Consider the following 26,904-nt stretch of genomic DNA (forward strand, 5'->3'; position numbering starts at 1 on the left):
TTTAAGTGTTGCCTTGTTGGCCAGTCCCACCTTCTGACGGTTGGAGCATGGGGCTGCATCCCTGCCCCTCTTGGCTAATAGTCATTGATGGACCTGCCCTTCATGAACTGATCTAATTCTTTTTTGAACCCCATTATACTTTTAGCCTTCACAACATCCCCTGGCACGGAGTCCCACTGGTTGACCGTGCATTGTGTGAAGTACTTCCTTTTGTTTTAAACTTGATCTTAATTTCATCTAGTGGCCCTCTGCTCTGTGAAGGGGGCAGATAACTAACCCTTCCCTATTCATTTGCTCCACTCCATGGGTGGTTTTATAGACCTGTGCTGTATTTCCCCACCCCCCTCATCTCTTTTTCAAGCAGAAGAGCCCTAGTATTTTTCCATCTCTCCTCAGATGGAAGCTGTTCCACACCCCTAATCATTTTCATTGTCCTTCTCCGCAACTTTCCCCATTTTAACACATCTTTTGTGAGAGGAGGTGACCAGAACTACAAGCAGGATTCAATGGGCGGGTATACCATGGATTTATACAGTGACACCATACTTTCTGTTATTACCTTTGTCCAAATGGTTCCTAACCTTCTGTTATCTGATCAATGTGCAACAGCAGTCACAAAAGCTGTTTTCAGGGAACTATCCGGGACGACTCCAAGATCTCTTTCTTGAGTGGTAACAGCTCATTTAGACCCCATCATTTTGTTTGTACAGTTAGGATTTTTTCCCAATGTGCATTACTTTGCACTTCACAACATTGAATTTTATCTGCCCTTTTGTTGCCCAGTCACCCAGTTTTGTGAAATCTCTATTGTAACTCTTTGCAGTCAATTTTGCCTGTAACTATCTTGATGTATAAGGGATTACAGGGAAGTGTCTTTTTAAAGTTATCCCATAGAATGCCTCACACAGTGAATAGAACTTGCAGATGTAACTGGTGCAGAATGGTATGGAAGTGTAGGCAAGGCCTTTATTTGAGTACAGGAGCCAGGAGCCTTTGAAGCAGGGTGGCAGTAAGGCCAGCACTGCCCATCTCCTGTACCAACAGTTTAGACTGAACCAGTGCTGATGGGAGCAGTTAGACTTGCCTAGCTCATGAACACTTGGGAACCAATACAAACACTTGTGTAGTAGATATGAGGCTTTAACAACTTGCCAGGTATTTGAAGCAGCCCTACATGAGCCAAAGCTCTCAAGTGTATATGGGTCTTAAGATACAGTCTTTGTATTTACTGCTTTTGCAAATGTAGCAGAGGAACAACTTGAACTGACACACATGGCAGATGGGGGAAATCTTTACCACGAAACCGTAGAAAAATTGCAAATGTATGTTTTTTGTGAACAGGACAACATTTAAATGTTGCACTGTTTTTACAAGAAACAGTATCCATTTCTTAAACAATCACTCCAACAGAAATTTCATACCAGACAGGTTGAGAGTGATCAAATCTAAAGGGCAAGAAATATAGTTTGCCAAAAGTAGTTCAAGCCACCTATCTCTGCCCCAAACTTGATTGCATCTGCTGGAAGCAGCATTTTAACAAGCATGACAGAGCTCACGTGAACACAGGATTACCTTCAAACTAGCATTGAACAGAAATTAAGAGATAGCTAATGTCTTTCCTATCTAGTCCAGCTTCTGAGGCAAGTACATAATTGTTCCCTTCACTATGTTTTTCTAATGCTTTTCCAGTCATTTAAAATGTCTGGAGAGAGAGTGGTGCAGGTGCTTTCGTTGGATGACTTTCAGTCTTTGCTGAGAAGCATCCCCTAATTAAAATAGCAAAATCTCAGCAATCTTCTGTTCAATGAAACCCAAGTCAGTAGCCTATAAATTGCATGATTATGAGCAGCATATATTTTGACAAGCAATGTAATTATTTGACTTAGCCTTTGTCTACATTTAAAATACTACACTGGCACAATTGCCTTGCTGTAGTGCTTCGGCATAGATGCTATCTTAGCTGATGGAAGGGGTTCTCCCATCAGCCTAGGTTATACAGCTCCATGAAAGATGGTAGCTACGTTGACGGTAGAATTCTTCCATCGACCCAGTGCTATCTACACAGGGACTGATGTCGGCTTAACAGCTCTGCTCAGGGATGCAGATTTTTCACACTCCTGATCAACAGTTAAAAGATCTAATTTTCTAGTGTAGACCAGGCCCTAGCAGTCACTTGCTTAAGATAAACAGATAGTATTACACTTCAGGAAACAATTTGATTTAACTTTGTTGTGCAAGAGCGATGAGTTAACATGGTAGAGCACCATGACAAGCTATAAACTGACATGCTTCAGCCATTATCAATATTACAATTTATCATTTCTGCCAAGTGGTAATATTTCGTTTTTAAGAGGATTAACTAGCAATCAATTCAGAAAAGATTGGGTGAATCATTAAAATTGTCGTAGCTCATTAGAAATAAACAAAGCAGACGCCATTTGCTAACAATTATGATAGTTTTGCCCTATTTTATTTTTTAAATGAGGTGATATTTGTGTTGGCAATTTTTTTTTTAAAAAGGCTTCTGCTCAATGAAGAAGTTTCTAGCTACCTTTACTCTATCATTAGTACCATGCTATATTGTGTTTACTGTTCTAGAGTGCGCTGAGAATCTAAGTAGAAATTAGTAGTAAAAATTAGTAGTAGTAAAGTAGTAAAAGTAAAAGTAGAAAGTAGTAAAAATTAAGTTAATTGAAAACAAACTTATTTGACAGACTGTTTTGGGAAGTTTAGTAATAAAGTTGGGCTGAAAGATGAAGTCATCTGATTTCTTACACTACTGGTTGATAACAGCAGCTCTAGAACCTGTCCCTACCAAAAAAAAGCCCAGTTTGGCTCCAATCTTATCAGTTTAATAGACTATTCTACTTCAATGTGTTAGAAGAATCAATGCAGACACATGCACAAGAGTTAGAAAATGAAAGAATTTGCAACTGTTTTGTTTGAAAATGAGTTTCTGTAGTTTAAGTCTGTACATATATTCTGCTAGTGATGTTCTCTTTATCAATCTTTAACCCTTCCCCTGCTGATTCTCCAATGCCCCTTGTCAACAGTGTTCCACTGAATTAAATGGAAGGCAAGGGCACACTTATTATACTGAACAGCACAGAAGATACATTTGACCTGGAAGGTTCAGCAGCAAAAAGTTTTGATTTTTTTTTTATTATGTATTTCAGTCCAGGTTTAATACACTGAGCTACCCTTTCTAGTTGAAGAGATTAGTGCAAAAATGCCTTTGTGGAAATGTTGTCCAAAGCTAGACACTTTCACAACAGGGTGCCAAAACCTGAGAGACCCACCTTCTCCAGAGGTTTAGTCTCATCTCGGGACCAGAGGATTATGGTTTATCCTAAAGGGAGCTCTTTAAACTCAAAGTTGCTGTTCTTCACTTGTTTTGGAAAAAAGATTTCTGTAAAAGGACAAACTTAAGAAACCGTTTTCTGGTTTTAGTGACAGATAAAATTTCACAGAGGAGTAGTTAAAAGCTAAGTCTTTAATCCGTTAATACAGAAAGCAATTGTGTAAGTCTCACTTCAGTACTAAAAAGGGACATTTTAAAACATTCCAGAGAAAGCTCATTGGAAGTTAATGGGGAAAAGATGACAGATGTTCCACCAGGACAGCAGTTCTCAAACTATGGGGCGGGCTTCCCAAGGGAGGCGCAGGAATCTGTCAAGGTTTTTTTGTTTTGTTTTTGTTTTTTTAAAAGAGCGCTGGCTGTTAGCCCCGGGTGGCTGGGGCTCATGCAGAAGGGCTGTGCACACACAAGAGGCAGGAATAAAGGGAGCAGCTGGAGCCACACCATGTGGTCTCAGACTTTCCTTCCCCCTGTTGCTCAAACCCTCACCTAGAGGTGACAGGGCTCTGGCTGTCAGCCCTGGGGTTGAAGCAGCAGCATAGAAGCAAGAAGGGTGTCACTGGGGCATTGCAACCCTTACTTCAGTGCTGCTGCTGGCACGGCATTGCCTTCAGAGCTGGGTGCCCAGCCAGCAGCCGCTGCTCTGCCTTCAGAGCTGGCTGGTGGTATATATACTGGGGTGCATAAACAATTACAGACACAAAGGAGGGCCTGATCAAATAAGTTTGAGAACCACTGCACTAGGAGAGACTGCTGAGAGTTTCTATGCAACACACGTTTGGATACAGTACATCACAGAGCAAGACCAATGGGGGTAAAAGACCCCAATCCAGCCAACTTTTGCTTTCAAATACTGGCAAGCACTAGTTGCACAACTGGTCAGGTTTGCAATTTCCCACCAGCAAATCTGGCTTTTGACACCACACTTATATATTAGCATTTGTTAAGTGCTTTGCAGATGTGAAGTATTGTAGAAATGCTAAAGATTAAAAAGATGGCAGAACTCCCATTAACTTGCTCCTGGCTCTTTTCTCTCCAAAGCTGCTATTAGCTGAGAGCCTCAAAGAGGGGAGGGTGCTAGTGATGGACATGGGATATGGGGGTGTAAAGAGGGTGTTTGCAGGTTGAAGGAAGAAAGGATGGAATGGAATACCATGGAGAAAGCTCAGTGGATGATTTGATTGAGGCTGAGCTCCAGAGAAAAAAAGGGGATATAATTCCAAACTGCATCTGGAAGGTCCTGCTGCAGGGAAGGAGGTTCAGGCACCCCTGCTGGAAGGACAGTGCTATGCCCAGGGAGACAGTAAGAAGAAACTGGGAGAGAGATGGATTAAAATGGAGAATATCACAGAGCTTTGATTAAGACCCAACAACTCCCTGTGTAAACCCTTGGATCCTGACTAGTTCACGTAGGTGTCACTGTGCATAGCAAGATGCAGGAGGATTCTGATAGCAGCTGCGTGTGTACATAGGGGTACACCATGTTGGCAGAAGGGTGTTGCTGAGTTAAAAGTGTTTTTAACAAGACATAGCTGTTCGTCAGCAGCTATTGCCTGAATGCAGTTAACTACTTAGTAGTAAAATCCTACTATGCTTTCCAGATGAATGACCTTTGCAGTTAGCAGCTTCACAAATGGAAGCCTTACATGAATCTGTACAACTTTCCCCAATGCTTAAAAAGGTACATTTCTCAAGGATTATAATTGCACTTTAAAAAAAACACACACCCCTTCTTATACAATTTCTCTAATTTCCCCCATCCCACCCTGTCAATATATAAAAATGGAAAGAGAGGCTACAATTATTTACTGTCCTACAGTTACTGGGATTTCAAAGATTTGATTCAGGTGCCTGACGGAAAGCAATGACATCCAATTTAGAGAGCTGGACAATAGCGTGTTTTTAAAAAACATTTTCACAGCTTGGCTTGCATTGGCTTCAGATGCTTCTGGAAAGACTCATGAACCTGTAGGGGGGAAAAAAAGGGAAATTAGATAAAAATAATTTTCTTGTTATGTTTTTATTTTTAAACACATTTCCTGCAGGATCAAAATGTATCTATACAAATAAGAACCAGTTAAACAGCCACCTCTGCAGTATGCTGGTAGCAGTCAAAAAAGGGGAAATCTGGCCAGAACACAGGAACAAACTGCCTTCCTCAACTATTCCTCACAAGAAGGGCATTGGAATCTTTAATGTCTCTGGAGAGTGGACAAGTCTGTTTAAAAAACATTAAATTCCCACAGGAAACTGCATGCTCCCAGTTGATCCTGAGAGAACAAAGGGCTGACTGACCCTGTTGGGATTCCTAGCAGTGTTTACAAGTCTGACTTAGCCTCAGGTTCAAGATACCTAATCAACTATGGACCTAAACAAGGCAAAAGAAAGCTACAGTATATTGGCAGGGTACTGTAGTCAATCCTGTTTTCCAAGATGGAGAACTGTCCCTGGCACATTACCATATAGGTCTCTGGTTTTTGACTACAGCAGCTACAAACAGATTCAGAAATGCAGCAGATATTCTCAGAAACCTAGAGGGCAACTGTCAGTTTCTTTCCTCATTAAAAATAGTCACACTTTGTAAAGGCATTTGTTTTTTGCAGAATCTTCCAGCAGGGCTTTTGTAGCTGCAATTGCTTTGTGCTGAATCATTTGGCTCCATGACAAGTAGAGTAGGAACTAGGAGGGAGAAATAAGGGTTCATCCTTACCTCTGTTTTGTTTAGTGGGGATTTCTTTGCCCATTCAAACATATTCTCGTAGATGTTGCCATCATACCGGCCAAGCACAGATCCAAGGTGATCATCATGAAAATCAAAGGCATCAACTAGTGCTACAGCATTGGGACGGATTGCAGCCAGAAGCTCCTTCACACGCTGGTACACCTGAGTAACCTGTGCATCTGTCAAAATGCCCGCCTGGGACAAAAGCCAAGAGACTTATCAGAACAGAATCTAATTACACGCACAAACTCTCATGGTTCTTTGTGAGAGACTAGACTGCAGGTCAACTCTCCCCTACAGGGAAGGCCAGTATGTCAAAATATTAGAGATAGTAAAATGCTAAGTAATTGCATTGGTCTTCTAGACAGGAGGAAGACAACCATCCCTTCAGTCTATTTCCTCTTAGTGAGGTGACTCCAAAGAATGAAAATGCTTGTATTTTAACCCCCAAAATCAGAAGTTCTCTTAGCACCTGCATTATATTAAATCCTTCCTGTTTTCATAACTCTGTTTTGTAAATGGAGGAAGCGGCAATGAGAGACCATACTTATGTCAGCATGAACTTACAAATACCACTGTTTGTACAAGTATGCTCTAGCACCATAGGAGTTGAGAGAGAGAGAAGTAGCTTGGATCAGACCACTTGGATACTCAGACAGGAGACTGATCTAGATGAAAGGTTTTGAAGGCCAGGCCCTTTTCTTCTGTGCTTATTTACAAATGGGTACCGCCCATGCTGGGGTGTGTAAACAATTACTGGCATCACCACATGTGCATGATATCCATCTCATATTATCTCTCTGCTTGATAATCTACACAATCTACCAGTCACTGACCTGAAAACAAGAAGCCGGTCTAAAGAGATGAATCTTTGACCATATCCTAATGGCCATCCAACTCTGCCTTTGGAGGGCTGCAAAAGGAAGCTAATTCTAGCGCCCCCTCTGAAATAGTTCTGCCTTATGCCAGGCTTACCACTGGAGCTCACAAGCCTGAACACTCTAGGCAATGGCAGTTGTCTTCCATCTCATGGTAACTTCAGACCAGAGCACTGTGGCCCTTGAGATCTGGGATATTAAACTGATAAGAACAGATATAACTTAAAAGATAAAGTTTGCACTTCAGTGTCCAAGAGACACAGACAAGGCTTTCATCTCGGGGCCAAAAGACCAAACACATCAAGACACTTAATCATAGCCTTTAATAGACCAAGAGACTACTTACACTTGGTCTGAGCTCCGATACTAAACTGTGATACTGACCTGCAGGAAATCCCCTGTGTGCTTACTGATTCCATAGAGTGAATACAGGAGACACAGATTGTTCATCACAGCATGGACAGCTGCATCATTAATTCCTAAGAGCTGTGCTGTGAAAAGCTTCACCACCACATAGTGACAGTGTGCCTGCAAAAGTGGTATAAAAAAAAAACCCCAACAGTAGGGAATTCAAGGTCAGAAGCCGAAGACAGGAGAATGTAGAGTTGAGATGCTTCCAAAATGTGCTTATTTAGTGACATTACTGACCTCAGATGCTCGCACCAGGTCAACAGAGGTTCGGTTCCAGGCATCTTCCTGGCTCTTCCTGCGGTTCAGCTCAGCTTTCAAGTTCTTTGCTGCCGCTTCAACAAGTCTGTTTTACACAAGGTGTGTGGGGAGGGTGGGTGAAGAGAGAAACAGAGTCTGCAAAGTGACCTCATACCAACTACAGAAAATTCACAGAAACTGGCTGATGTCTTACTGATGCATTAGGCACTAAGGAGCTCAATTCTCACCCCATCCCAACATTTGCTGTTCCAGAACCCACATGTTCATTTGTGCAACTAGGATGGCATGGCTACATCAGAGTAGTATTAGGACAGCTTTAAGGAAACAGGATAAAAATAAACCTCATTTTAATGAGATGGAAATATTCAAGCAGCCTCATGTCCCCATTTAGTACCTGTGCTATTTATTTTTCCCCTCCCCAGATGTAGGGCTTTATACTGACTTTCCTCCCCACCAGGTCTGTAGTTACCACTATTTTAACCTCTCCAGGAAGGTAACTGCAGTTTGATTAATTTTGGCATCTGCAAGTTTGAATTTACACCAAAAAACCCTCAAACCAGCTGCACAGGGAGCTCAAGTGCTTAAATTGTGTTGAATTTAGATGGTCAAGAGTTTTTTGAAACTTTAAGTAGCTGGGATTAGGTAACACCTAGCAGAAAGCATCACTTCTTGAAGATTAAAAAGATATTTCACTTGGACAGATGCGGTCTGCAGACCATACGTTGCATGCTGCTGCACTAACAGAATAGCTTAGCTCTATCACATTTCTCACTAACATAAACACTCTACAGCATTTTATTAATGCATAGTTCTTTGCATTAAGTGAGAACTCACCTTGATGCCCGCAGTTTATACACCTCCATCAAGCTGGCTGGGTCATTGATGTGCACCGTTGTAGGCCTAGCAGCCACCTGCTGTGGCTGGATGTGTTGCCCTGAGAGGTCGTTAAGGTAAGACACCATGCCACTAACCAGGTGACCTGAACTAACCTGGGTGTAACTTTTGATCAGGAACCTGAATAAAAAAAAAAAAAGAAAGATGGATTGCATTGCCCCATTCATTTGGATACAGAATAGACAGATTAACTTTTGGGTTTAGTCTGTAGAACTACTAGCCAATATATAGGAGTTGCATATACTTGCAGTTATAGCAGAAGCCAGAGAAGGGGACAGAAATATATAGATCCAAGAGAAGGAATATTGCAGGTTAGGTGGTAGTGGACAGGTGGTCTCTGTGCCCTTCTAACCATCTCTCCAGGCAACTAACGACTAAGTAGGGAGATCTCTTGAAAGAAGTCACCTCACCTAGCAGTCTGCAACATCATGACAGTGTTTTCTCCCTCGTAGGTGCAGGATGGGGTGAAATTAACATAGATATCAGGAAGGCCACTGCAACGAGAGTAGCCATGCCCACCACATGACATTCGACATTCTTCAATGCCAGCGTTGGCTGTCCATGAAGTGAATGCCTTTAGCCCTGCAGACAACGCGTGGAGCTAAGGGAGAAAAGCAGAACTGGTAGCTGCCAAGTCTATTGCATTAGGTCACTGCTTTACCACAGATGCCACCCAGTTTGCATTTCCACTATTAGCTCACAAGCACAATGGGCTTCAGTGGCAGTCAACAGAATGATTATACTGTACAATCAGCACCATCTACCTGCTGCTTATCATAGTGTTATTCAATCTTTACCTTTTGTTGACCTCAGTTATATCATCAGAAGTTAGTGCTAGAAAATACTTACTAGGTCATACAGCTCATTTCTCTCTACCTATGCCATATTCTTTACAGTGTATACTCCAATGCTTTGTCTAGTCTACAAGACAAAGATGGGTTTCCATTGCATATTGTCATTTCACCGTATTCCTTCGGCCACCCACTAAGTGATTGCATCTTACAACCCCACTCTCACAAAGTTCTTAGTTCTGCCAATATCTTTGATTAACAGCAGTTCTTCCCTGGTTCATTGGAAGCATGGTCCAGTGGCTACCATAGAGGACTTGAAGTCAAGACTGCTGGGTTTCATTCCCAGCTCAGCAAAACCTCATTCTGGGTGATCTTGGGTGAGTCACTAACTCACATTTTTTAAAGGTGCAGTGCAGTATATAGATGCAAATGGAATGATGCCTCTGGGTGAATTATCAGCAGGGATTGAATCTAGAACCTCTGGATTTGAAAATCTCAAAGCCTCTATTGCTTGCCCAAGAGGACTGGGGACCATTAGCTCGCAGGCCACAGCAGCTTTTACATAAAGTATCAGAATCACCCTCCAGTTTTCAGACAGGATAATTACCTCTGGCAGCTCGCTCAGGTCTCCCTGGTTGATGTCACCAGTGATGCGCTGATAGGTCTTTTTCATGTAGGCTCCAACAAAGTGAAAGGCAAAGGCAGTTGCCAGGAGAGGAAAGAGTTTGTATTGTTGGGTTTGATAGTCCAAGATCTGGGGCTCCGGTTCCCTATAGCAATACATGAGAGTCATTACTGTGACTGCTGCCAAGTTTCTGCAGACATCCTGTACAACAGTAAGAGCTTACCTACACATACTGGAGTCCATAATGAAGGTTGTAAATTCTAGTGCCCCAGAGCTGCAGACCCTGGCTCTGTGCCAGGGAGCTTGGAAGTCCTGACAGTCCCAGTTCAAGGCAGAGTTCTCAGGGCTTCCAGGTTGGTTGCTGCAGAGTCAAGACTCAAGGCTCTATTAAAGCCAGAGCTTTCAGACTCGTGTTTCCCACAACAAGTAATCTGGAAGCTCTGGAATTGTGGGTTTCTCTGCCTCAGTGGCTCCCAGAGATTTGGAGGCAGGGCACCATGGGGCCTTCTCTGCCTTGGCAGTCCTCCAGGAAAGTGGAATTGACAAGAGCATTCCACGCAAGGAGCCACAGAACTGTCACTTTGATTTTCTGCTGAAAAACCTTCAACCAGCTCCACTCCCAGCCCTGCAGTCACCTCCTCCAGCAGCCAGTATGTGGGGATCCCCAGAGATTCCTGCTGGCTCCCTGCAGTGCCAGTCAAGCGTGTGGTGAGGCCTAGACAGCTGCAGATTAATTATTTCATTTTAACCATTAATAACAGGGGTGAAAAAGACAAGGAGGTCAATTTCACTCAGCAGCTGTCCAGGTCCCTGGAGTAGATTTCTTTTTGGAAACACCATGCATTGTATGAGAATTTTCACCCCCCCCAGAATTTTGGGTTCATGAAAATTTCAAATACATTTAATTTCATTCCCATTTGGAATGACATCACATTTACAAATCACAAAGTTTTCTGTAAACCGGAAATCCTGCATTTCAGTCAGCTCCAGCTAGGAGTGAGGAGGCATCTGTACTTCTCTTTCAATTGCCACGGTAAATTGCATCATCCACAATCTGCATCCCCAGCCCTCCCCAAAATGCTTGCCTTTTGTCTAACATCCATTTATTTTTGGCATTTCAACTCATGACGCAGGCAGGCCCTTCATTTCACTGCAGCCACTACACTTACCCTGGCTTTAGCTCAGACTGGTGCCTCACTGAACTGTAGCGGATGGCAATGGTACAAGCCCTGGACAACGAGCGAGCAGAATCCCCCACAATGAGGGATCGGATGAACACCATGGTCCCATAAGTCAGCTTGTCACTGAGTGGTTTCACGTATGTGCCATCTGGTTCAACCTAACAGAAAGACAGGATGGTGACCCAAGGGGTTTCCTGCCTTCTAAATTTCAGCAGCAGCTGCCACCTTGCTGTGGAACAGAATGTACATGAGCACACCTACCAAGTGGCATCTACCCTTCACAAGCCTCTGTCAAAGAACACCATGACACAAGTGTAATGTCCCCTACCTCACTTGAAGAGTTTTAGCGTGGTTCTCACTGTAGTAGCTGCAAGCAAAAGGATGAGGGCTGCAGAGACCGTGACATATTTCTCTCAAGTTCCTTGCACATTCAAGAAAAAGGCAAACCAACAGACGTTCTTGTAAAAGTGATCAAACTTACGTCTACTGTTCTAAATGTTTTGACATTTTTCTCGGTGCATCATGGAGAGCAGAGTTACTATTCTAGAGAGTCCTGTGCAAGCAATAATTCGATGGTCTTCAGCTATATCAGATTGGACTCTAACCACATTAAGTCACATTTAATAAGGCACAGGTCTTAGAATCATAGAAAAGTGGGGTTGAAGGGACCTAAAGAGATCATCTACTCCTTAGCAATACTTGCATGAGAAACTCCTAAAGATAAACCCAAGGCTCTACAGGAAGTGCTAATAATTCAGTGGATGGCACTCTTCCCTCTGAGTCAGTAATTAATTACAGTCACAGGGTGCTTGCCTGAGGAGTTGCCTTTTGGATGAGTCCTAAAATGGTCATTAAAGATCTCATGCACTTCTCCTAATGGAAGAGCTGTTAATGGCCATAGCTGGTCATATTCCAATTTGGACAATTCCATTCTGCCTCTAAATTCCTGCTTTAGTTTCTGATGGATGCAGTATTCTTCCTCACTTCCTAAGCAAGCTTATTGTATGGTGGCGGTGGTGTGTGTTAAACAGCTGCCACATCCACCCCTGTTGTGCAAAGTGACTGAATAGTTCAGAGTGATTTGGGATTAAGAGCAGCTACAGAAATGAAATATACTGAACTTGCTCACGGGAACCATAGGATGTGAAGTGAAGGGGGTTATTCGAAACAAAGAGTTGCACAGGGATCAACTGTCAGTTAAACCTTAGCAATAAGTAAGGCTCCGTGTTGGTCATGGAGGTCACGGATTCCATGACCTCAGTGACTTCTGCAGCAGCCGGGTGTGGCAGGCCCAGGAGCCGCCTGAGCAGCTCGGGCAACCCCTGGGCCAGTTGCACTGGTTGCCGCTGGGGCAGTCTTCCCCTACCTCCCAGTGCTTTCCTGCCGCCAAACAGCTGTTTGGCGGTGCTTAGCACTTTCCAGGAGGGAGATGGGAGGAGCAGGGACATGGCGCGCTCAGGAGAGGAGGCGGAGAAGAGGCGGGGCCAGGGCGGGGATTTGGGGAAGGGGCTGGAATGTGGGTGGGGAAGGGTGGGAAGAGGTGGGGCAGAGGCAGGGCCTCATGGAAGGTTTCAGTGATGCGGCCCTCAGGCCAATGTACTAGTCCTCATGTGGCCCTCATGGTGATTTCAGTTTGAGTTCTCTGAGCTAGGAGCTGGGGTCGCCGCTTCTCAGGTGCTGGGTATGGACCCTGCCCCAGCCCTACCAACCCCTCCCCAGCACCCCTGGAGCCCCGCAGGCTGTGCCCCCAACCCCAGCGGCACACCGCACAGGCCATCCCTGTCCTCCCACCCAAGTTTTAGTCGGGGTATAGAGTAAAAGTTATGGACAGGTCATGTGAATTTTTGTTTACTGACTGTGACCTGTTCATGACTTTTACTAAAAATACCCGTGATTAAAACATAGCCTTAGTAATAAGATCCATTTAGTCAGAGTTGGAGGAAGTTCTGGAGATTAAGAAACAAACCCTTCTTGCTCCTGGCTTTATAATAGAGGGCTGGAAGGCCTCTGTAGATTCTAGGACAATACAAGAGTATCATTTCTTCCACGCATAGCTCAGTAGCAACCCTTCTGGCCAGTTAAGGGTTGACTTTGACAGGGTCCTAAAGGAGGCAAGTTTGCTTCTCTAGACAGCAAAGATGATAGCTGTGATGTAGGATTTTCAGGGTGGAAAACGAAAAATAAGGGGATCCTCATGGTCAGAGGATTCCACAGAGAACCCACTGGTAAGCAATGGGGACGGATTTAACCCAGAGAGGGAAGAGTTAAAGTATGTTGAAAACTCTGTGCCAGCTCACTACAAAAGAGCTGTTAATGACTGGCTCCAGAGCTCACTCCTTTACCTTGGCGTACTTCATCAGCATGTTCTCCCGGGGAATGCGGAACTTGTCCATTTTTAAGTAGCCATTATCCATTTCATCATAACCAAATTTTGGCCCAATGTCACCCACAGTAATACCTGCCATAGAACAGTGGGAAAGAGTCAGAATTAACAACAGGTGAAAGACCTAACCCTTCAATAAGCAGGCAGTCTAGATTTCTGGGAGCTCTTGGCATTCTGATATGAATGGCAGCAGACAAGCAGACTTAACATTATCCTGTCCTCTTATTGCAAGAGTGTGGATGAAAACCCACAAGGATCTTCATACTCCACATCCCGTCCTATAATACAGGGATTGGGGGAACGCTCTCCAAAATTTGTCAGTGCCACTCCTGGCTAGAGAACGATGCAAGGAATTCCTTCTCTCTTGGGGAGAGGAGCATTTGGGGAGGGAGGGATAGCTCAGTGGTTTGAGCATTGGCCTACTAAACCCAGGGTTGTGAGTTCAATCCTTGAGGGGGCCATTTAGGGATCAGGGCAAAAATTGGGGATTGGTCCTGCTTTGAGCAGGGGGTTGGACTAGATGACCTCCTGAGGTCCCTTCCAACCCTGATATTCTATGATTCTATGATTCTATGTGGTCTCCACAGCACTTCCAGCTTGGGAGTACAGCAACATGGTGATATCCCAAACTAACCTCCACTTTCAGTTACCACTAAACCACTAGATTGGCCTTGTCATTTTAAGTCTTAAGGTAAGAGCCCTCAGGCTTCTAGAGCCACACAAGATCTATCCACACACTTGTGCTGAAGTGTTATAGTTCTGCAATGCACTTCCTATCTGAGTTCAGTCTGAAAGATAAGCCATGTATGTTAACAATACTTGCAAAGCTATATGGCCTGACAATGTGTTGACCCTTTGTTTCCCAACAGTGCTAAACCCCAATGTAGATTCTTACCTGGCAAGGGCTCATGGGTGCCCAGCTGCCGTATGGGTACAATGAAGGCATGCAGCCCTTTGCATTGGCCCTGGGTGTAGAGCTGAGCCAGAACTATGGCATGGTTTGAGGTCTTTCCAACTGCAAGAGCAGAGAAAAAAAATATCATTTTAATACTCTCTCTTCGATAAAACACCATCTGAGATTTGACGAGCTCTACTATATATTAGCTCTTCAATGCTAATTAAGGGTCTGATCCCATAGCTGGCTCACAAATGAAACTCTCATTAAAGTCACTTATGTTGTGTGTGAAGCAGCTTCATGACTCTCAAGAATCACATTCAGTACTAAACAATTCCTTGGCAAGACTCCTACTGAAGTCAAAGGGGCTCTGCCTACATCAGAAATGAAGGAGGGGCTTCAAATACACAGGGGATAAAACTTCAGATTAAAGTCATCCTAAACTCATGTTGTGTAACAACTCAAAAAAAATGCCCAAATAAATTTGGTGATCCAAGATTACAGCTGAACTTTGATAAGTTTCCTACTTGGCTGAAGAATAATTTAGCTCTACACACAACTTCCTTCTGTACCCATTTCCAGTCACTACCTTCCAGATGCAGCAGTCCTAACATGGATATGAATCACCACCTCCTACAGACAGGAGAGTGCCTCCTTTAGCTTCCAAGTTCAAATGCACAGTGATTCACTTACGTCCACCTGGCCACCACTTAATGGAAGTCACAGTTGGGCTGTTGAGAATGAATTCCTGGGTAGCGGGGTCATAGGTGGCAGTAGTTTCCAAGCCTCGAAGGTGAGTTCCTATGGGTAGTTAGCACATTATATTTTAACAGTCACAGATGACAACAGAAACAGAACTGAACAATGAATTGCTGAACTCCAGCAGTGATGCAACAAATGATATAACCCAAAAGGCAGAGAGGGCACACCACAGTGTACACTTAAGAGCACAGCATTTTAGAAGTATGGGAGTTATTAATCTGACAGCCTGGGCACCAAGCCAGAAATGTAAAATTATTTCAAATGATACAAGTGCCAGTATCCAGGTTGTTCCAAAATTAGGCCCTTTAGTTTTCAAGCACCTCCACCTTGACACTTTGCTTGTTTTGCATCAAGAAGCATATGATCAAGAAATGATCTACAATGTCATATCTACAATGTCATATCTTAGCCTGATTACACTGACACTGGAATCTGATTAGTTGCAAAACAAAGTCACATGCATTTAACAAAACATGGTCTCAGAAGTGCTACCATCATTATTCCCTCTCCAATGGGCTTGTATACCACTCATCTGATAGAGCGGTTTCTCCCAAATCCACGTGAGAACACAAGAGCACATATACGCTAGATTACCGAAGATTTTTCGGGCACCTACAATAGGCTGAAGGTAACAGTTCCATTAACTGCTTCCACTCCCCTCGTCCCAAGTCCTCACTTCACGCAAACTGAAGGCTGCTATATCTGCCAGATGACATTCCCTGCACTGGTGTCTAGTCAATTTAACTCTAGATGTAGATGACCAGCTGTGGACTGACTTGATGCTCCAGAGTGGCAGACCATTACAGAACCATTGACACTACATGCGTATTTCATCAAGAGGCCTGACCCTACCATGTGTCCATGCACCAATTTCCTAAGTTTGTAGATCTAACTCTGGTGTCTCCATAGACAACTTAATACTCCCTTACTGAATTGCCAGGCCACCCCCACCATCATAAGCTTCAAACCTGATTGTACATACGCTTCTCATTTCAAATGACTGTGCTTTTACTACTAAAATATCTGCAAGTCAGTCTTCATTGTCACTTGATGTCTCACTGTCAGTGAAGGATGGATCCAAGCTCACGATTCAAAACATTTTCCTACTGACAAGTTTCGAAAACAAACGTCTCCCAGGTAGAACATGCTTATGTGTTGTGAAGTTGTGTGACACATACACATGGTCCCCACTGATCTTGCAAGACTTCAGCAAATGCTTACTTGTGCCTAGGGCTAGGAAACTGGGTCATTGCCAGGGACATTGAAATTTGGTTGGGGAAAAAAAAAAATGATGAGAAAATATTGAGTATCTGTCACCTCTCCCTAAGCCTGTAAGCAGAGGAAAGGCACCTGTAAAACTAACTGAGTGAGAAGTGGATGGACAAAGGAGAAAAACCATTCAATTCTTGATGATGAAAAGAACATGCCATGGTAGGAAGAAAAAGAGGGAACTTAAAAGAGAAATGTGGGTGCAGATACTGGGCTTACCCAGGTGATCTCCAAACTATGGTCAGCCGCAATTGAAAACTAACTTATTATTTTAGTATCTCTTTCAGGCTCTGTAAAGGTCTGCACTCCTGCCTTCCAGCTGAGTGCCAAGTAGAGCAACCAAACTGATCAGAAAGAGGCAGAAGTCATTCTGGAAATTCACGTGGGTCTAGAAGCTGCAATATGCTCTTATCAACACACCCATACAAATAGAGTATTTTCATTAGTCACAGTCTCCCTCATTTGAGTGACAAGTGAATATCAAATACACCCAGATACCACAGTGATGGGCACATCAGAAACTCTTAGAGATCAAACATTAAACAGAGTGGTACTATGCATAGACATGTGAACTATTTAAAATTCCAGAGAGTGTACACTTTTCCCCATGACCAGAACTGCACCTGCAGAGATTCTGGAAAGCGCATGATATTTTCCCCATGCAGATAAACATCCTCTGTACAGAAAACACCTTTGTGAATATACTTGAGCGAATGTACTGTACCGTGACCCATCTCGGTTTGAGCATAAGTGCCAATGATCTCCAGATTCCAGGCAGGCATGAAGAATCGGTCCTGCTGTTCCAGGGTTGCCTGGGTGAGGAGGGTGGGCAAGAACATGCCCAGGTGGAGGTCCAGAGGCTCAGGCCGTCCACGATGAATAGAGCTGTGCCAAAATGCCGAGGGGTGGGAATGTGAAGGGAATATTATGGGAAGGAAGCAAGCATGATGTTGAAGGTGAAGATTGAGGGGGAAAAAAAAAAAAAGAATTGTGTTAAGAATTTAGCATGCAAATTTCAGAAAACCAAAGCACTGTCCTGGTCTGTATTATAAAGAAATCTTGCATACTCAACCACACTGCAGTGCATTTTCCTCTTTGCAAAGCAGGGCAGCATTTGCAACACTCCCCTTTTTAGCTTTGGCTCCAGTTTAAAGAGGAAAATCTATTTCTGATGTAGCATATTGGCTAGTATAGAGAGTTAATACAAACCAGTGAGAAAGAAGATTCTGGAAGCAAGTACACATTTGAATTTAAAATGGATAAAAGGCTGGCATGAGTCAGGTTGTGTTTTAGTTTAAGACAGAGCTGGTTGGATGAAGTTTGACTGGATTATTTTGGAACTGAGGCAAGTCTACACATCTTCATGGTTTGAATGGGGTTCCAGGAAGTACTCAAACCCCTTACCACTCGAAATCCCACTTGTTTCAGCAGAAAGAGCAATGCTTCCATCTAGATTTCTTAAACTTGTCATAGCTATCAATGTTTTAGATTTTGCTTTGGACTTGCAAATTAGACATATGTAGCATATATGGACTTGAGTTCCAACTATGATCTCCTCCATCCTCCAACACAGCCTCTTTTGTTAAATTTTGTCTGCTCTTTAGAAAACTTCAAACAAAAAAGGACAGTGCTCTGCATAAGCAATCAGTCAAAGCTAGTGACCGCAACTGCAGCTGTGTGTGAAAAAACATTTATCAGTCAAGGCATCACCAGAACAGAGCCCCTGCCCCCAATCAAACATGCTTTATTATAATGTGTACCTCCCACTTCATCTAGCCGACTCCAAATTCTCTCAGATACTGGTTATCAGGTTATTTTTAGTTCTAGAGTCCAGAAGTCTTTGGACACCAGAAAATGTAATGTATTATTATTAACAACCCTTAACAATTTCGATACCTTCAACTACTTCGAGAACTGTTTCTCTTTGATCCCCAAATCTCCCAACTGTGATAACCTAAGATTGTTTCTTTGTTTTGAAGTCTCACAAGATAATTCATCCAATTGGAACTTCTTGTAAGAGGTTTCACAAAAGGACATTTTGGATACTTTGGTGAAAAACATTTCCTCATCTGTTGGAAAGTAGTAGTGAGAGGATAAGATTATTTCTCAACTGCTGACACCAGCACATAGTGAAGAGGGAAAAGCACTAGAGTGGCTGGGATGCAGATATTGCAGAAGTGTTGATCCTCTAAAGACAACATGTCCGGTACCTATATTTTACACTCTACAAATATGTAGTTTTTTGCCAAGTCATTCATAGAATGAACCTATTTTTCAGGTGACAGATTTGGGTTCCTGAAAAAGCACTGGTCTCAACGTAGACGCTTAAAGGTCTGGAATACTTGACAGAATGGATTAGAGTATTCTCTGTACTAGATATAGATGCACTTTACTATACACTGGCATGTTCTTTTACACATAGAGTTTCCTGGTAACAGCAATTCTTTCTACCTTGGCATTTCTGGTAGGGTTGCCAATTTTGGTTGGATGTATTCCTGGAGATTTTAATCACATGACAATCTTTAATTAAAGATTCATCTTTAATTTCTGGAGACTACAGGCCAATCCCAGAGGGCTGGCAACCCCAATTTCTGGGCTTGTTATAGTGAAGATCCAAAAGAAATTGTTAGACAGCAATATTTTGTAACGCCCCATGCCTTATATAGTAACCCAGCTGGGTTAGACTTAGTGGTCACTTTAACATTAGAAACATCAGGCTTTTAAGTGAGTTTAGTGCTGTGAAAGGTGCTCAGGTGACTGTCATGAATGGGGCCCTACCAAATTCACGGCCATGAAAAATGCATCATGGACTGTGAAATCTGGTCTCCACCAGTGAAATCTGGTCTTTTGTGTGCTTTTACCCTATACGCTACAGTTTTCATGGGGAGAGACCAGCATTTCTCAAATTGGGAGTCCTGACCCAAAAGAGTTGCGGGGAGGGTGTGGTGGTGGAGGTCACAAGGTTATTTTAAGTCTCTAACACCAAAAGTATAAGTGAGTCTACTGTGTACAGCTGCTGGAGATGGAGGAAAGCTGTTTCAGGAGCATGGTCACAAGGTTATTTTAAGGGGTGGGGGGGCACAGTATTGCCACCCTTACTTCCGTGCTGTATTCAGAGCTGGGCAGCCAGAGAGCGGCAGCTGTTGGCTGGACACCCAGCTCTGAAGGCAGCGCCCTGCCAGCAGCAGTGCATTAGTAAGGGTAGCAATACCATACCAGGCCACCCTTACTTCTGTGCTGCTGCCTTCAGAGCTGGGCAGCTGGAGAGTGGTGGCTGCTGACTGACGGCCCAGCTCTGCAGCCAGCAGCGCCGAAGTAAGGGTGGCAATACCATACCCTGTCATCCTTACTTCTGTGCTGATGGTGGTGGCTCTGCCATCAGAGCTGGGCTCCCAGTCAGCAGCCCAGCTCTGAAGGCAGAGCTGCTGCCAGCAGCAGCGCAGAAGTAAGGGTAGCAGTACCACACCCCCCCCCCCCCACACACAATAACTTTGTGACCCCCCCCCACTCCTCTTTGGGTCAGGACCCCTACAATTACAACACTGTGAAGTTTCAGATTAAATAGCTGAAATAATGAAATTTATTATTTTTAAAATCCTATGACAGTGAAATTGACCAAAACGGACCATGAATTTGGTAAGGCCCTAGTAATGAAGACTGAAATCCTTATTTAAACAACACAACAGATACAGTACAGGTGGTGACAATACATTAGTCCCTCAACTCCACTTCATCAATGAGCCTCAACCATGTGCTAGAGAGGACCATTTTGGAGGGGAGAAAAGGCTTCCATGTGCCATTCCAGACTGACAATTGCCCCCAAATATGGTGTTTTAAATGAACACCTATTCATGATAAAATGGACCGAAAACCAACTCATTTCATGTAGGCTACTGAACCTGATACCAACACCTATTAATCACTGCCATTCTGGACTGGACAAAGACTCCTATCCAATTACCTATCATGAACCACCGAAGCCACTATAAACATCAGGCTAAAAAAAAATATATTAACTAGAAGCCAGTTATCATCAATGCAGCCTGTGCAATAATATAGTAATTATCCAACATGCACAGCAGAAATGCCTTACAGACATGTTAAGAATCAGTTTTTGACACTGAAATTGTGAGTTGCTCCAATATACCATCACTCTCACTAGCTGTGTTAGGTATATCATTCAATCAATATGCTAGTCACAGAACATGGTGAACATTACAAGCAAACTGACCCACACCCAGGGAAGAAAGTCACCGAGGGATAGGTCAATGACAAAGCATGCAAAACCAAATCACTTTTGTAGAAAGACAGATTTGATTTAAAACTTGTTGGGGAAAGGAAACAAAATCAGCAAGCAACTGTTTATTCACAGGATATCATCCACTTGTTTCACAACTTCTGGTCTTTAGCTAGTTTGGTTTAGAGTTGGAGCCTGTTGATTTAACAGAGTGATGTGAAAAATTCCATCAGGTAACTCTTCTTTGCATTTTCAGCTGGCATATGTAGTAGTAACCAAAGTAACTGAGATCTAAGCCTTGGGTTTTGCCATCTGGTCTGGCAAATTACCGTATGTTGGGCACATTCCAGGTTTGAATTCAGGAAGTGTAAAAAGAGAACCATTTCATTTTCTCAGCCACTGAAACTTCTCTTGCTGGGACTTGTATAATTTGCAGTCTTGGGCACTGTGATGCTTAGGGAATAGGATTCCCTGGGTCCATGATCAGTTCTTGTGTTTTGATAAATTCAGAAAGTAGGAACAGGGCTTTTTCCCTATAAAACAGGAACTTTCCATGAAGATATATAACTAAATGCAGCTACACCTAGAACAAACAGTGCTTGGGACAGAGCATAGCAATAACCAGTCTTTCACAAACATGTGATGCACAACTTCATCAAGCTACATTATACCTAAAGACATATGGCTGAGTTATTTAGGCTGCTCATCAATGCATTAGCCTAACTTTGCAACTTACATACCATAAATTCAGGCACAAATAGAGCTACTGCTGACTCCTGTCTGTCCTTGGCACCATAATCAACAAAATGTTCAAGCTCCTATGGGCAAAAACCTCATCTTTTAATCTTTGTTTTAACAACTATTAAGTTAGTGAGCAAGCAGGAGGTGCATTTTTTAAAAAAAGTCATAATTAAAGCCATTTGTGAGTGAGACACTGTGTTGTTAACCGGTAGAAGAACTCTACTGTGGCCTTAATGGTCAACTGGCCTTTGGGGTGTGGGGTTTTTTTGGTATTGTTCAATTTTTATTTATTGTATCTTTCACCCTTTAGATTTTAACTACATAGCATCACCACCAATTTATTAGCTGGAGTCACAGCACAGAGGTTACCCACTGGTTTCCAAAAGGAACTAACCGTGGCCCATCTCAGTCTGGGCATAGGTTCCAATTATCTGGAGTCCATAGGTTGCAGGTAGCCATTTGTCTTGCTGAGCAACAGTGCATTGGTTCTGTAAGGTGTATGTAAACATGCTGAAGTGGAGACCTAAAGGTGGAACAAAAGAGCCCTGGCAGGTTCTGCAGGAGAGAAAAAGAAGGATCAAGGTCTCAGCCTTACTTTAAGTGTGCTCCTGAAACAGCTTTCCTCCATCTCCAGCAGCTGTACACAGTAGACTCACTTATACTTTTGGTGTTTGTGCACTTAAAAGTCTCAATAGTAAACCTTAGACATGTAGAAATCATAAGCAGTACTAATGGGGAATGAACCAATACCTTCTGAACAGTTCCTTCTTCCTGCAACTTTTGGCTCCTATTATATTAGTCACAAAAATCTTGCTCTACTTCTTGGACTCAGTGGAAGCCTGGAATTGAGGACCCTTAAAATGAGGGGCATACCATTAGTTTAGTAAGTTCAGCTGAAATTCAGATATCTGGCTTTGACTGAAAACATGTAGCTTTCCTGACTCAAAGCCCAATAGAGCTGGTAATTGGAACAGTGGTGAGGCATGGGTGTCTCGTTCCAGCATGGGGTTTGCTTTAAGGAAGTGCAGCCATTCTAAAAAGGCCACTATCAATTAGGAGCATTCAGGGATTAGGAAGGAAGGAAGCTTCTTAATGAATGGTTCATGCTTCTTTCAGTAGAAGTGCTCTGATTGTGTTATCTTTGTCTGCTTGCACCAGTGACAAGATCATGAACTTTTATCATTACAGCTGCTCTTCAGTTTCAATCATACCATTCCAATTATGAGGGGTTTGAGGGAATGCTAAAGTTGGACATTGTGAATAGACATCTTCACTCAAAATGCAAGGTATTATTTCACTAAACTGAACAGAATAGTATTTGAGAAATAACTGATCTGGAGCGAAGACAATGCAGACATATTACTATGAAAGAGAGAGGCAAGAGTACATTACATACTAACATGCAGAATTAATTCAGACAGGACAAACAACATGCTGAAAAGTGTTAGTCCAGAATTTATATGGATTGTAAGGTGGCTACTTTCCCTTTGACATTTTGTAGAACTTACGTTTATTAAGTGCTCTTTTCATTTCTTGATCACACCAGTATCTGATCAGTTAATCCTCTAAAACTGGAATGTCCAGGACAAGCAGAAACACAGAGCACTCTCATTTGTCCCAACCAGTGACCAGAAAATACACACACACACACCCCCCGCCCCCTGGAATGGGAAAAACTACTTGGACCCTGACAGATTTCATTTTGATGTTAGTTTCATTTTCATATCAGTGAAGTAAACAGTCTCTTTCTCACTTAGGGCTTGTCTATACAAGGGGTTTAATCCACAGCTTTTTTGAGTTAATCTTCTTCGAAAATGCTTTCACACATGCAATGCAATTCATTGTAGAGCACGGATTCTGCATGTATTACAAACTCTAAAGTTCTCTTTCAAAGTGAACTAACTTTGTTGCAAAGTAAGTTAGTCTGGTCTTCTGTTCATGTGCGTGCAATGCTGCAGCAAACTACTTTGACAGTCTTCCAAATGGCTATCCCAGACAGCTTTGTGGGCGACCGTTACTGACCCGTTTACCTGTGTGCCTTCCCCTCCTCTTCGGTCAAGTTGACTGGATGTTCCCTTCCCTGTTTATAAGCTGGCACATAGCCAGATATTATCCATTCACTTCTGGATTCCAGTTTATAAGAACAGCCGTGATAATACTCCAGAAACCCTACAACATGCCTTGAGCAGCTGCTTGGAGCCACACCGAGACACTGGATTTTATTGTCATCTGGGGAGAAGCTTTGGTGCGGGAAACTCTTGTGGCCAACCACTGGAATAAAGACCTTTTTATGGACATTGTTAGGCAGATGTCTGTGAAGGGCCATAACCAGAATGCATAACACTGCCAGATATATGTGCTCCTGAGCTGTTTGCACTTTATTAAAATGAGGGACAACAGGAAAAAAAAGTCTGGCAGGTGACATGTAACCTGTATTTTTTGAGGAGCTGGACAGGACTTTACATACCTACACACCATGCAACCCAGGAAGCTTCATAATTAAAAGCCTTTTTTTTCAGGGTCAAGCTCAGACATAAGGGGTTATGAATGTCCACCATCTGCAATATCTACAGCCTTACAGTCATCTGCTGGTTCCACCACTAGTGCTACAACTAAACATATGTCAGACAGTAAATTACCTGTATATATATAAAAAAGTCTTTATCACTCATGAAAACTGTGGATTAGTTTGTAGTCAGGACCAGCAAATTCCAGCAAGATTCCATAGACGAAAATATTGATTCCTTGATTTGTGCAACAAGTTCTCCCTTTTGTCTTGTTCAGAACAAACATTTCATTGACGTAGTTCAATCATTACCACAAGGCTACACTCCACCCGCCGAGCAGACATTGCTGGAGAAAGTTTCTGAGGGGGAAATTGAACAGTGTGCAAAAAACACTGATGGAAAATTCATTAATCTGAGTCATGATGCGTGGCAGTGCTCCCGTAATATGTGCTTGTGTCACAATAGGAGATGGTGTTGTCTAGCTTACAAAAACAATTGATACAGCAGAATACTTAAAGTAGCAGCAGTAAAAGCTATAACAAACTGAATATTCAAGAGTCAAGTATATATCTTTGTCATTGACAATGCAGCAAGTGCAGCAAAGGTGAGAAGATACATAGAGATAAGGAAGAGAACCTGAAACTTGCAACATATGGGTGCAGTGCTCATTTGATGCATCTTTTAGCCAAAGACTTAAGTATAACTCCACGAATAAAGGAAAATGTTACTGAAATTGAAAAATAATTCCATAACCACCACTTTGCTTCAGTTTCACTGAAAAGAGCAGGAGGATCCATCATACATCCCCCAAGATGTATGACAGAATTCATTAGTTGACCTATTTATTAAGAATTGGCCTACTCTGATGACAATTTGTGATGAAAATCATAACAAAATAGATGGAACTATCACAGACAAAGTAGTCAAAACTTTAGCTTAAAGCCCACCCCAACTTCTAGTACAGTACTGATCTGTGTGACATACAAGCTGAAGTCCAGCTGTGGAACCTGAACCCACGATTTCATGGCCCAGAAAGGAGAGAGTAACCAAAATGAGCAACATGGACACTGCTTAGATGACAGGACTTATTTTCTTGCTGGAAGTGAATGCCACCTCCAACTCCTTTCACAAAGAAAAATGTTGCTGTATATAGAAAACATCTTAAATTCTACCCATAAAAGTGAGAACACGGATAATACACTAGAGCTTTTTGCTTGAACATCATGGGCTGAAAATGAAGACAAGACTCTTTGTTAGAGCCCCCAGAAGGCAGGATGGGAGGAAGACAAGTAAGATAATTTCTATCCCACTGTTTGGTAATGTAGATTTTTCAAATTTCAAAGCAACCAGTGACAACCGCCACAGTAAAATACATGATCTTGGTATCTTATCACAACTTATTAATCTCCATATCTGGGAACAAAGTATGTTATAAACAAGGCCCTGTGTTTCCTGAGATTCCACAGCCAGTGAAATCCATCCTCCTATTGCCACTGCAGAACTTGCTTATAGGCTTTTAAAAAAATCTTTTCTAGCCTTTTCGATTGTTGAGATAACCCTCCGAATGACTTAGTTTAATGACTTCCTCAGCCTACAAACAGCTTGAAGCGATAGGACTGACGTCTGAGCTGCTTCCATTGAGCTCAGTATGATGTTAATTCTGAAATTTAATGAATGAACTGTTGCAATGAACTGTTTTGCAAAGAATAGTAACAGAAAAATCTAAGTGATGTACCTATCCACCATTGCTGAATACAGTGGAGGACACTGGGACACTACTATGCATGGTAATTGGGGGGCCTCGCCACAGTATTGAGTTCTGTATGATGCAAAATGTTCTGAATCTTAATTGTAAGCATGATGCATGCAGAGACAAGACACCAGAGAGCGAGCGTGAGCGAGAGCGCGTGCACACACAACCCCTACCCCGGTCTCCTTTTCCACTCTGGATAAGTTTCTCCCAACTGTTCTTGTTGTCTTCATTCACCCACTCCCAGTTTCCTGCATGTCATCAAGATTAAATGGCCTCTAATTTGGATCTGCAAGGCACCTTCTTTTCTAAAAGCTCTCCAGTATTCATTTGTTCTGTTAAGCATTCCAGCAATCACGAACACACCTCCTCTGGGTGGTACAGACTTGTCCCTTCGGTGTAAGTGCTTCAGGACAACAAATCATTTGTTAGACATGCATTACTTATTGTACAGGATCAGATACAGATAGTATTATGTAAAATAGTGTAACGATAATAATCGGAGGAGAAAGGAGAAAAACAATCTCAGCACTGAGTTCAGTAAACTCTTAATCAAGACATTCTGTACATCCTAATGGAAATTCTAGACAGTTTTAAAATATGTTCAATACTTTTCCATTTCTCTATGCAGGGTAGATTAAAAACAATAAAAATCATTTTTTAAATTTAAATTAAAAACAGGTTTATTTAAAAACAAATTTAAATTTAAATTAGGACAACCTATATTAAGGCCTAAACTTACTCAATCTATTAAAATAATTTTAATTAATTTGAAAAATACTAAGCAGTGCATATTTGTTGCTGAGTTATAAAGAAAGTCAAATCACTGAACTGGTGGAAGTCGCTGGCTAAGTAACTGCAATCAGAGTTTGTTGAAGCACTAAACTTCCTTTTGAAAGCAGTAGCCTCATCTGCAGATGCAGAGAAAATATTTTCTTCATTTAGATAATTCAACTAGTTTGGTTCAATGAACCAATGCAAAACATAAATGCAAAACATGCTTTGATAAAATTTTTATCCTTATCAGAAAGCTTCGTTAAAGAAAACTAAAACTTTAAAATGTTTTTTGTATATTTAAGCGAATTTGAATTTCCATCCAAACAGAGCTTCATACAAATAAGCAAAAATTAATCATCTAGTAAATAAGAAATGCATGATTTACCATTTTCTAAAATAATAAAATTGTTCAAATTCAGACTCTGAATAAATGTATGATAACTTATATAATTGCTTAAATAAATG

General features: G+C 42.3%; 1 protein-coding gene across 8 annotated transcripts in view; it reads right to left on the reverse strand.

The window, feature by feature from the left end:
- Positions 1-3,475: 3,475 nt before the first annotated feature.
- Positions 3,476-26,904, reverse strand: part of ACOX1 (acyl-CoA oxidase 1) — a 30,701-nt gene continuing 7,272 nt past the window's right edge. Inside the window, exons 2-15 of one of the 8 annotated variants that reach the window (XM_077834398.1) lie at positions 25,839-26,068; positions 24,045-24,271; positions 21,800-21,960; positions 15,090-15,197; positions 14,397-14,516; positions 13,461-13,576; positions 11,107-11,276; positions 9,920-10,082; positions 8,932-9,122; positions 8,462-8,641; positions 7,607-7,712; positions 7,343-7,486; positions 6,069-6,275; positions 3,476-5,324 (exon numbers count right to left, since the gene is read on the reverse strand). In XM_077834398.1, coding sequence (XP_077690524.1) covers positions 5,274-5,324; positions 6,069-6,275; positions 7,343-7,486; positions 7,607-7,712; positions 8,462-8,641; positions 8,932-9,122; positions 9,920-10,082; positions 11,107-11,276; positions 13,461-13,576; positions 14,397-14,516; positions 15,090-15,197; positions 21,800-21,914 — 1,671 coding nt within the window. In that variant the 5' untranslated portion in view covers positions 21,915-21,960; positions 24,045-24,271; positions 25,839-26,068 and the 3' untranslated portion in view covers positions 3,476-5,273. Of the gene's footprint in view, positions 5,325-6,068; positions 6,276-7,342; positions 7,487-7,606; positions 7,713-8,461; positions 8,642-8,931; positions 9,123-9,919; positions 10,083-11,106; positions 11,277-13,460; positions 13,577-14,396; positions 14,517-15,089; positions 15,198-17,151; positions 17,313-21,799; positions 21,961-22,155; positions 24,272-25,838; positions 26,069-26,904 lie in introns of those variants that run through there. The other 7 variants (XM_077834397.1, XM_077834394.1, XM_077834395.1 and 4 more) reach the window with 7 other exon arrangements.

The sequence above is a fragment of the Eretmochelys imbricata genome, chromosome 14 (assembly GCF_965152235.1).
Source record: "Eretmochelys imbricata isolate rEreImb1 chromosome 14, rEreImb1.hap1, whole genome shotgun sequence".
Lineage (NCBI taxonomy): Eukaryota > Metazoa > Chordata > Testudines > Cheloniidae > Eretmochelys > Eretmochelys imbricata.